Genomic DNA, 11,636 nt, shown 5'->3' on the forward strand with positions numbered 1-11,636 from the left:
GTCAAATAAAAACGAAAGTGCTACAGTAGCCAAAAAACCAAAATTTTGCGAACTAAACAAGGCCTTAAACGTGTGATCACTATAGATGTCCAATATGAGCAGTGGAGGAGCGTGATTAAAAGTTTAGGGGAGGTTAAATTTCCTTTACCGATTTATCATCAACATGAAGTATTAACGGCCTGTTTGGTACAGCTTACAACAGCTTTATAAGCTGTTGTGAACTGTTTTTTTTTTTTTGCCAAACACTTATTTCCAAAACAGCTTCATGGGTGAAGCTGTTTTTTCCCTCCTCTCACAAAGACATAAGTTGGATGAAGCTGGAAAAAAGTAGCTTATTGCAGCTTCTCCCTCATTTCTCTCTTTCAACTATGTATGAAGTAGTTGGTGAAGCTATTTTGCCAAACACTTTTTCCAAAACAGCTCAGCTTCATCTAGAAAGTCACTCATGAAGCTATTTTCTAAAAAAACAGTTTTACTAGTGAAGTTGAGCTGTGCCAAACAGGCCCTAAATTAGTGAGAAAGTAGCTAGCTTATAATATAATATTATAATCTCTGGTCCGCGGCTAAGAAACGAGAGGATAGAAAAATCATCAATCATATCATTTTTGCGTCTGCATTTGAGCATTGAACTAGGGTGGAGTCGCTGCAACTCCTGCAGTCCCTGCTGCAGATGAGGTACAAAGTACGAGTTTGGCCTTATTTAGTTTAAAAATATTTACAAAATAAACATCGTAGTATTTTCGTTTGTATTTGATAATAATTGTCTAATCATAAACTAACTAGACTTAAAAGATTCGTCTCGCAAATTACAGATAAACTGTGTAATTAGTTATTTCTTTTATCTATACTCCCTCCATATCCATAAAACAAGTCGTTTGGACAATGACATGGTCTCCAAAGTCTAACTTTGACTTCTTGTTTTTATGAAAATATTTATCAAAAAATGGTATAGATGTATTTTTATGAAAGTATTTTTCAAGACAAATCTATTCATATGGTTTTCATATTTGCAAACTCAATAACTTAAAAGTTATTCATGATTTATATTCTCAATGTTTGACCCAAATCTTGTCTAAAACGACTTGTTTTATGGGTATGGATGGAGTATTTAATGCTCCATGCAGCATGTGAAAATGTTGCTGCTCTAATACTACTTCACGCCTTGTTTAGTTGGGGAGTTGAAGCGCTCCTGGTAAACCAGGAACTCAAATGTGATACAATACTAGTCCCAGAAGGCTAGTAACATATTTATTACATCAGATAAGTTTCAGCGCAGTAGTCTCGGAAAACGTGGACAAGGAAGGCACGCTATAATAATAAGACACCAAAATACAACATAGGTCCAAAGGACCCAGAAACAGACGATATCACAATCGAACATCTGACGAATCCCAATGCGACAGGCTTAGTTGGGTGCAGACACGAGCTTACTCGAACGCCACTTCGGGATCGAAGTCCGGATCTTCCTCTGTTTAATAAAGCAAAGGTGAGTACAAAGTACTCAGCAAATCCAACCTTACCCTACGGAAGGGGATAACAATATATATGCATATGGATAAATCAAGGATGAGGCTTAGTTTTATTTGCATAAAGCTATCTTTTTACACATGCAAGGTTTTATTTCACAAATAATGTTATAAAAGAACTCTTTTTCCACATATGATAGTATTTCTGAAAATGGGGGTCTGATCACAATTTTAAGTGTTGTTGAACCCTTGTTCCCACAACACAATGGCAGTCAACCATTTATTTCCAAAATCACACTCTCTCACATGCTTTCACTCATCCCAACCAATCTAGTTGTTGAAACCAAACCATAACCCGTCCGAGACCGCGGACACGGCTATCCAGATAGATTTACACTCTGCAGAGATTGTACACTTTTTCCCACAAGTAGGATACCATAACTTACACCGTCGTGCAAGCACAGATCCATCAAAGTCATTACCCTCCATAGCTAAGTAATGGCGCTCACCACGGGAACACTAAGGCCACATATCATGATACCACAATAATTCACAAAGCTCTTTTCATATATTTCCACAATTTCACATACATCACTTAGTGTCCCGTTGCACACCTGCCTCCAGGTGATTGCCATACTAACTAGAGGGATTTAGACTAAGCCTTTCTCATGCAAGGCGAGTGGTTGTACGATAAATGAGTTAGGCAAGATGAATCATCAACTCAGTCCTTAATCGAGACAAGGCGGATATCTTCACGCTTAACCCCGCAAGGTATGAGCCGCAACACCAAGGCATCCTCAAAAGAGATCCCATCCGCCCCATCTCTATAGTAATCACATCTATAACTTGTTCATTAACCCTTTCATAATACCCACAATTTATTTTCACCACTCACACCTTTTACTTTTAAAATCATTATATTTGGAAAAATATAGCGATGAGTATCCAGAATGAGTAACAAGTCCTAAGCATACTAAATAATAATATTTCTGTCGTAGCATATTATTTGTTCCTAGGTTCGAACAAGACAATTACCGGGTAATATCAATTCAAGGATGGCTATTCAACAGGTTTTAACTAAGCAGCAAAAATACTTCGTACATATATCGTACATGCAATATTTAAAACGGCTTCTACGGGTTGTGTTTAAAAATAGGATAAATATGCATCAAAGGGGATCGGTTGGACTTGCCTCCGTCGGCGTCCTCGGCAAACTCCTGCTGACAGTCCGGGTCCTCGGCGTCAAACTCGCGGTACTCGTCTCCAACGTTCTCGTTTTCCGGCTCGTTCACTCCGTCAACTAAAATACACGACGAACGACACAGACAACAGGCACAGATAAATAATCATATAAATTCAAATGAGCTCCAAAAATCATGAAATTAATATGAGAGGTAGATCATGATTTTAGATGAATTTAGAAAAAAAGAATTATTGAAATCAGAGTTAGCATGTGGTATTTGTAAAATGGCCGGACTTTAATCATGCGAAAAAGGCTAACGATGATTAAGGAATGGATGCTTCACGTGGGCATTTGTTTGGCTGGTAGTGCATGCATGCATGTACTATTTGGTGGAGTTAATGCTTATGGCCCACGCATGCATGGTTAGAGAGAAATTAGCAGGGGTCATTAGAGCTCTTCTGTATGTCATGGTTTTATTCGTGGACTTCTTGGCAGTGAATCGGTACAGACAAATACAAGGAAAAAATACAGGAAAATACTACAGAAAGACAGAGAAGAGCAAGGAGATGCTCATGAGCTGCTCACCTCGTCTTGCGACGACAGTCGAGCTCGGCTTGTGCGTATGGCCGTATACGGTATACGCGAAGTGAGAGCGAGTGAGCGAGTGAGTGAACGTGTTTCTCGGGTGGTGAGAGTGAGCACCTGAGGCTGGCTTTTTATAGGCCAAAGCGCTCAGCTGCGTGCCATTAAAAATGCTACTGTAGCGCATGGTCGGTGCCTAATTTGCATGCACGATGCATGCAAATGGACGGTGCCTAATCACCGTGTCCTTGCATGCAGGTGCATGCAAATGGACGGTGGCATGTCCTGCATGCATGCATGAGATATATATTCGTGTAGGTGCACTGCTATGTTTTCTTGCATGTAAGCTTGCTGGTACTCGCTGTTATTTATGCACGAAAAAAATATGGATGGATTAGATGGAGATACTATAGAGCTCAAATTATTTTATAGTTTTTGAAATATATTTTGAAAATAATTTTTAATGCGAGTAATTTTTGAATGTGAATTTTTGGATGTTACAGGAGTGAAAAGTTTTTAGATACTCTGGATGTTTTATATGATGTCGGAAAAAGTATTTGGATATTAATAAAAAAAACTAATTACATAACTGGCCTAGGAATTGCGGGACGAATTTATTAAGCCTAATTAATCTGTCATTAGCACATGGAAGTTACGGTAGCACTTAAGACTAATTATAGACTAATTAGGTTTAAAAGATTCGTCTCGCGATTTTCAACCAAACTGTGTAATTGGTTTATTTTTTGTCTATATTTAATACTCCATACATGTGTCTAAACTTTCGATGTGATGAATGAAAACTTTTTGGATAGGGAACTAAACAAGGCCTCAGTCGTGTTATGTGATTTTTTTCACACAAATCTTGCATAGAGTACTAGTACTGCAAAGTTACTCAGACAAGGGGGGAGCTCAGTTTCGCCTCCACCGGGCTCCGCCCCTAAATACGAGTCTTACATGTACGAGTCTTACATGATATGCCTAGCGGGTTACAAAAACTCATTAGGGGTGACCTAACAATTTACATACTCCCTCTGATTCTAAATATTCCCGAGAAACAACTTGTACATAATTAATATTATTGAAAAGATCTTTAAATCTAGGTTTTTTATAAATTTATTTAAAATACAAATATTACATGAATTTTTGACAAATTGAGTTAAATTTGTGACAACATACCAGCAACGACACTTATTTAAGAACGGAGAGAGTAGTTTGAGAGGTAAATAAGTCAAAAACATTGTTGTGGGTTCACTGAAGCAACCATATTATTGAGTTGTTTTTTCACAGTTTTGGCCCATGGATTTATATGTCGATTAAATCTACTGTTCTTCAAGGCACTATGATGTCAAAAAAAAAAATTGACACCATCACCATATAATATCATTATGCAGCTTACACGAAACAATAGTAGCAATGACGCAAGTAGCTGTAGCGCCTTAATCAAAGGCAAGGTGAAACACGACTTAACTGCCAATTATTTTAAAACAAAAAGCTGTGGATTGGTGGTGATCTTGGCAGAAGCCTGGACTACTCAAGAAACAACTGCAAAATCTGGCGTGCCCTTGGTGCAGTTGCTTTGTGTACAAGAATTATCTCCAGTTCCAAGTGTACCTTCTTGACCTCACACAGTACTCTAGTTTGATTTGGTTCTTCCGATAGCCCAAACATTAGATGCACAGGTATATCTCTTGCATAAAATGGAGTTTCCTTCCAGCTGTATCTCTTCCAAAACTTAATTTGTAGGCCAAAATGACATCAGCAAAATCAGACAATTTCCATATAGTGGCATATGGGAATGTCCACAGTTTATTCGAGAACTTTCTCTCCAGTTGCAAAGACGTTCCACACCACTGTTCCTACTATGTACAGCACAACAGACACCTTAAACACACTATCCCAAGAACCTGGAGTTAAAATATAAGAATAGACATAGTTAGGAAGTTAGAATGAACATAAAAGATGCTTTATAGTTCTCTCGCAAAAAAAAAAACGAAAAAAGAAAAAAGAAGAAGATGCTTTATAGCTATATGCTGCAGCGAGGTATCCTTTTCAACCTGACCATTGCTCCTTAATTCATAGTTGTCTTGTTTGGAATAACAGAAAGATACAACTTTTATAAGTCACTAGAAAAAAAAACTTGATTTTTAAGGTTTTACCTTTCTGAAGAATGTAGCCAGTGGCAGCAGTACCAAAAACTCCTGCAAGCACGCCAGCAGTGTTTGACAGTCCGAGAAGTACCCCCTGTAATTTTTTTGGAGACATGAATTAGATGCAATTGTTTATGATAATAAGCCCAAAGAAAGCAAGATCGTACTAGCATTAATACTAAAAATCTCTTATGTGAACTATAGAACATTAAATCAGCAACAATCTACTCGAGTATATTACCGCATAACGTGGTCCTATGTCTTGGTGATTTGAATACAGGCCAGACTGTGAAAAAGCATCGCTACCCTGAGAAAATGGACAGTAAAACCAGCAAACATTTATAACAGACCAGTTATCAATTGTTGCCGTGTTGGAAGCTACGTATAAATCCATATGATTGGTTGTTCTGAAGTGCATCAAACCTGACTGCATGCCATACATAAAACGGCCATGGCTGGAGTACGAACTTTACTCAGCAGTGTCAAGAACAAGGCTGGTCCAAGGAAACCAATTGATTGCATGATCTGCATCAGTGAGGTTATAAAGTTTTTCAAGATCAATACCTCTAAGCATAACTGTTCTTATAAATACACACATGAAATAAAATTACTGAAGGACAACTTACCTTACGAACGTTTGTTACAGAGACCCCTCTCTGAACAAGAGTATCAGCAATCCATCCACCAATATTCGCAAAAACAGCCATTGTCAGCCATGGCAAGACACAGAGAAGACCGGACTCGGTTAGATTGAACTTCAGAACCTGGATAAAAGGATTTGGGGATCACAATCAATGGCATGATATGCTATCATTATATAATTTAAACAATGAGGAAAACCAAACATTTCACAGCATAACATTGTAGCAACCTGATTGTAGTATGTGGGCATCCATGTTAGAAGAATGAATGTTCCCCAGTTATGGCAAAAATGTGATATTATGAGAGCCCACACTGGAGCCTTTGATAGAATCAGCCTCCATGGTATGGAAGTGACAGGCTCCTTTAAGGGACTGCCACCCAGTATATGCCTCTTTTCAGCTTTACTTATCTCCGGATCATCATCTGGAGAGCTGTGTGCCTAAATAAGAGTAGATAGTAGCCCTCAGCTAAGTATGAAAAATGAGTACAAAAAAGGGGGCATTGCAGATACTGCAACAGATAATACAAAATGGTATCTAAAGCAACCTTTTATAATTAACATATGTTCACTAAGTAAACGTAAACCCATATGGAACATTAAATATGTTCACTAAGTAAACCCTAAACCCGAGCTGCTTTTCTTCTTTGTGTAGAGCTTCTTTTTTAGTTCTGTTTTGTTTTTCTTTTTGCTTTTTTAGGCCAGCTCCTGCTGTTTGGCTTCTTGCCAGACAGGTTTGTACAGTTTTTTTGCCTCTTTTAATAAAATCTCTACAGTGGGGACTTCCCCTGCTGTATTTAATGTTAAAAAAAACTAAGTAAACCCATATGGAACAAAGAATAAGAGACACAAAGTAAAAAATTAGTGCAAGATTTGGTCTTACTTTGCTTTGCCATAGTGCAAACCAAACGGTTCCAAGGGATCCAAATGCATAAAAGACAGAAGGCCAGCCAAATCTGCTAATCAACAGAGGTGAGAAACCCAGGCCAGTGACTGACCCAAGGTACATTCCGCTGTACACCAAGGCAAGAGATCTGCTTCTCTCTGAGACTGGGATCCATTTGGAAAGGATGTTGTTCATAGCAGGCATGGCAACACCCTGTAAAACCATAGATATATGAGAAAATCAATAATATAAAGGGGGACAAAACAAAAAGATACAGCACTGTACTGTTGCAACTAGGAAACTTTTTCCTTAACGACACCTGATCATCAAGAAATCAATAAACTAAGTTGCATGTCCAGTAAGCACTTGAGTTTCACCAAAAAATGGTATCAATCCAGATAAGATACTGCAATGGTATATCACTTGATTTCATTTGCAGTATAATTTCAACAGCTATCATATAATATATGGATTTTTCATCATTAGATCTTTTCATGGATACTAATCTACCTGTGTAACATGGGATAAATAGCACAAGTTCTACAGGACGCTATGTAGAGACAAGTATAAGACATCAACCTCGCCTATCCCCATGAAGGCACGCACAGTAAGTAAGCATGGAAGTCCAATCTTGGCAGCAAGGGGTGTAAGAACTGTTGCAAGTGACCACCATACAACCCCAAATCCTAGTACGACCTTACCACCAAACCTGTCAGCCCAAATACCTCCAAGAATCTGCACCAGCAATTTTCATTTGTGATGTCAGAAACTACATGCCAAAATGCACTGAAAAATTGGATTGGAACAAACTACAACAAGCAATAGCAAAGCACCTGTGTGAGGAGGTAACCCCAAAAGAAAGATGATTGGATTAGACCAACGGTTGCTGGATTCCAGCTGAACTCTGACGACATTGGAAGGATTGCAATGCTCATATTGACCTGGCAGAAATCAGCAAATGTTTTCAGGAAGAGAAAAGGAGAAGTGCATAATGGACTTAAACCCAACTGTTCTTATCAGAAAAATTGAGACACAATACAAGAATTACTGTCTAACTCACACGGTCCATATTGCAAAGAAGGAACGCAAAGAAGCAGAGGAGAACGATCGTCCAGCGCCTTGGGAACTCCTGCCACCAGGGAACATCAGCAGGAACATTTGAAGAGCTCAAAGGTGATCCTGTAATTTCATACTGCTCTGCTTTACAGTCAGCACGTTTTCTGACTGGTAGTTTGTATTCTGGCTGGACACATGCACTCTCCAAACTAGTGAAGTTCTCTGACCTCCTTGGTTTCAACCAACCATTGTTTATTGGATCTGAAGACAGAAAGCACTCAACCCTCGACAGAACTCTCCTCTTCAAGCTTGCATTGTAGAATGTCCTAGTCAAATAATTTCTTGAAGAGTCCAAGACAGGTTGCAGAAACTGGGACTTTTGTAGTCTTGCCGTTGTAGTGCTCCTGGAATTTTGGAGCAGATAAGCAGCGCTCCTAGTAACATGTCTACCAAATCTTGCTCCTAGTAACACAGACTTGCTTTGTGGTGATGTGCAATATTTGAACTCATGTTGCCTCCCTGCAGAATACCAAAAGCATTACATTTAAGATGAAAAGGCCGTGAGTGGAAAAGTAGTAATGATCTCTTGTAGCATTTCAACTTTGCAAAGTGTTTAGGGGAGCAACAAAGACTAATCTTTAAGGAACATAAGCAAGGCTGCTCTTATGGGAATTGCAGGTAATGTACTCGCGATTTGTGAACTAAGTACCCCTTTTCTTGAATTGAGTTCTTTTATGGTGCTCGTATCACCCTCTGACCTCTGTAGAGGTACCATGGATTTATATCTGAACTGTCAGTTGGTACACATTACGTTTCGTAGAGTAAATACATAGCTCGTAAAATGCCAGTTTAAAGAAGGTTTCAATCTAGAAATAGAATGTTAGAGCATCTCCAACAGTTTGCCAATTGCACTTGTTATCTTTGTTTTTTTGGCAAAACAAGAAAAATGATGGTCCAACAGTTTGCTAAAGCACTTGCCAAATTTTGCTGGTTTGCCATCCAGAGGGCTATCACGCGCAAATTTGCGCGCTTCGGATGAGTTGCCATCGTGCGGACTCTGCCTCTCCCACACTCGCCTGGAGTATTTCCGTCCTTCGCGCGCGACTCAAGAAAAGAAGGCCGCCTCTCCCGCGCTCGCCTGGTGTTTGGCTGATCGAATTGGTGTTTGGTGTGGTAAAGTTCGGTGTGCTAGTATTGTTGCTTAAGCGCTGAATTTTCCTTCGCTGATTGGATGTGTGCGTACGCGCTGATTGGATTGAGGTTTGGTGTGCTAGGGCCTTGTTTACTTCCAAAAAATTTTGCAAAATAGGAATAGTACCATTTTCGTTTGTATTTGACAAATATTGTCCAATTATGGACTAACTAGGCTCAAAAGATTCGTCTCGTCAATTCCGACCAAACTGTGCAATTAGTTTTTATTTTCATCTATATTTAATACTCCATGCATACGTGTAAAGATTCGATGTGATGGGGAATCTGAAAAATTTTGCAAAATTTTTAGGAACTAAACAAGGCCTAGGATTGTTGCTTGGCTGAATTTCCCTTCGTTAAAAAAATAATGTCAAGTGATTGTCTGCTGTTTGAGGGGTTGTCTCAACGTGGGATCTGTTCTCTCCATACGGTTCGGCCTTGGCTGTATAATTTTCTTGTGATTGGGTTTGTTCTGTGTAATGCCTAGTGGTTTGCCAGCCAAAAAAATGTGGGTACAGTGCTACAAGTGTTTGATCGAATATCAAATCAAATAAAAGGGAGAAGATCGCTCAAAACTTGAAGGTCTTGGATTGGAGGCTGAACGCGCTTGGCTTGTTCAAGGATACCGCTGGCCACGTACGGCGCAGGCGGCCAGCAGTTGATCGGTCAATCTTCAGTTCTTCACCTTGATGTAGACCTGCGCAGCGGCGGCCACCAGGTACGACGCGCAAGACATAAAACATACAGCAAAAAACAGTTGGATCTGTTTGGAGTGGGTCCACTTTTTCTAATTTTACCAAAGTCTAAATACCAAACTATTGGAGATACTAATTTTTTTCACTTGCCATATGTTTTAGTCACTTGTCAAATTATAAGATTTGCCAAGTGATTTTTACCAAATTGTTGGAGATGCTCTTAGCTTCCAAATTGTATTTCGTAAATAGTATACTACTATATCACCTTCCATACATAAAAAGTTCATGGCATGCTCGAATTAACATGGATAGTGCATGGGTTAATTTTAAGAATGATTTGTCCATTAGAGCACTGCAACTCTAATCAAGTGAAGTTATGGTAATCCTGTATATTACAACGTCATATCAAGTTTGGGTATGTCACTATAATGATTTGACACTTCATTATGATTGAATTTAAAATATGCAGTGAAGATGAAGGGTGTGCACATAAGCTACTACATACAGATAAAGGTACAGTAGTATGAGTTCGGGGGGTGCCAATTGCCATCTTAGCCAAGCTTACCGTAGCCGCGAGCGATAGGCATCGAGAGGAGGCAGGGGCGGCTCTTCCCTTGTGGCGGAGTGGGGCGTGCCGCCGACGACACCCCCACACCACCTCTCCCCGCTACTACGCACCCCGGCATCCGCAAGATTCTGGAGAAGGCGAATGGAGAAGCGAGCTAGAAGACGGGATAAAGCGAGAGGGTATGAGGCGGCAAAGAGAGACGGTGGCTTAGAGCATCCGCCGCCCCATGAACGGGTGCTCTCCGCTGGTGGGCTTGGGCCTCCGCCGCAGCTGAGCAGCGGCCGGTCTCGCTCACCACGTTGCTGCCGCGGGAGAGGGAGGAAGAAGCGGTAGAGAGCGCGCGGTGAGGAGATAGGATGAGCAAAGTGGAGAAGTGGCGCCCCGCGGCGAGGGGCGTGAGCGTGAGGGGGGAGATAGTGGGGGCGAGGGATGCCAGGTCTGCGGGCGTGTCCCCGGCCGACGCCACTGAATATCGACAGCTGTTTCAAAACCAGTGGTCAATCCCCTGCCTCCCACGACTTTTTTAAAAAAAAAACATTTTCGTAACCTTTTTCTATTTAGGAGGTTACAAGATTATACATATAATAACTTATTACGCTTGTCATATATTCGAGTTGCCTGAATTTTAAGAGGCAACGCCCTTCTACAACTTTTGTGATTTGTCTTTGTATCATAACGTACTAAATTTTATCCTTATATATATATATATATATATATATATATATATATATATATATATATATATATATATATATATATATATATATATATATATATATATATATATATATATATATATATATATATATATATATATATATATATATATATATATATATATATATATATATATATATATATATATATATATATATATATATATATATATATATATATATATATTAACGTTGCCCAAAAAGAAACTCAAATCCAGGCACCTGAAATTTAGCAAGTCCTAATTTATACGCCTAACTTTTTATATAATAACTTATCACGATAGCTTCTCATCATAACTTGTTAACTTCTCTTTTAAAAAAATATTTAAATAACTTTATCTTAAAAACTACATGAACATAAAAAATTTACATCATAAAACGTCAGATATATATACTACATAAACATTACTGAATATATTTATATCGTATATATACAACATAAACATTACAAAAATATATAATACACCATCACCTGTATACATAAAATTTATGTATATAGATTTATA

At 38.9% G+C, this 11,636-nt stretch overlaps 1 protein-coding gene across 1 annotated transcript; it reads right to left on the reverse strand.

Moving 5' to 3' along the window:
* On the reverse strand, positions 4,557-10,852 carry LOC8075480 (probable anion transporter 4, chloroplastic). The gene is made up of 11 exons (XM_002457952.2): positions 10,412-10,852; positions 7,965-8,479; positions 7,738-7,845; positions 7,484-7,639; positions 6,902-7,117; positions 6,250-6,459; positions 6,005-6,142; positions 5,802-5,903; positions 5,620-5,685; positions 5,388-5,472; positions 4,557-5,135 (listed from the first exon to the last, which is right to left on the reverse strand). The coding sequence occupies exons 1-11, from the start codon at positions 10,530-10,532 to the stop codon at positions 5,038-5,040; spliced, it is 1,815 nt and encodes a 604-aa protein (XP_002457997.2). The 5' UTR covers positions 10,533-10,852; the 3' UTR covers positions 4,557-5,037.

The sequence above is a fragment of the Sorghum bicolor genome, chromosome 3 (genome assembly GCF_000003195.3).
Source record: "Sorghum bicolor cultivar BTx623 chromosome 3, Sorghum_bicolor_NCBIv3, whole genome shotgun sequence".
Lineage (NCBI taxonomy): Eukaryota > Viridiplantae > Streptophyta > Magnoliopsida > Poales > Poaceae > Sorghum > Sorghum bicolor.

Bases quoted from the DNA above. Each gene is read 5' to 3' on its own strand.
- LOC8075480 (XM_002457952.2), bottom strand. From the start codon at position 10,532: ATGCCGGGGTGCGTAGTAGCGGGGAGAGGTGGTGTGGGGGTGTCGTCG. The intron at 7,640-7,737 runs GTGCTTTGCTAT...TTGCTGGTGCAG, and splicing joins GGGGTTACCTCCTCACACAG to ATTCTTGGAGGTATTTGGGC. The intron at 5,136-5,387 runs GTAAAACCTTAA...TTTTAACTCCAG, and splicing joins TGGCTACATTCTTCAGAAAG to GTTCTTGGGATAGTGTGTTT.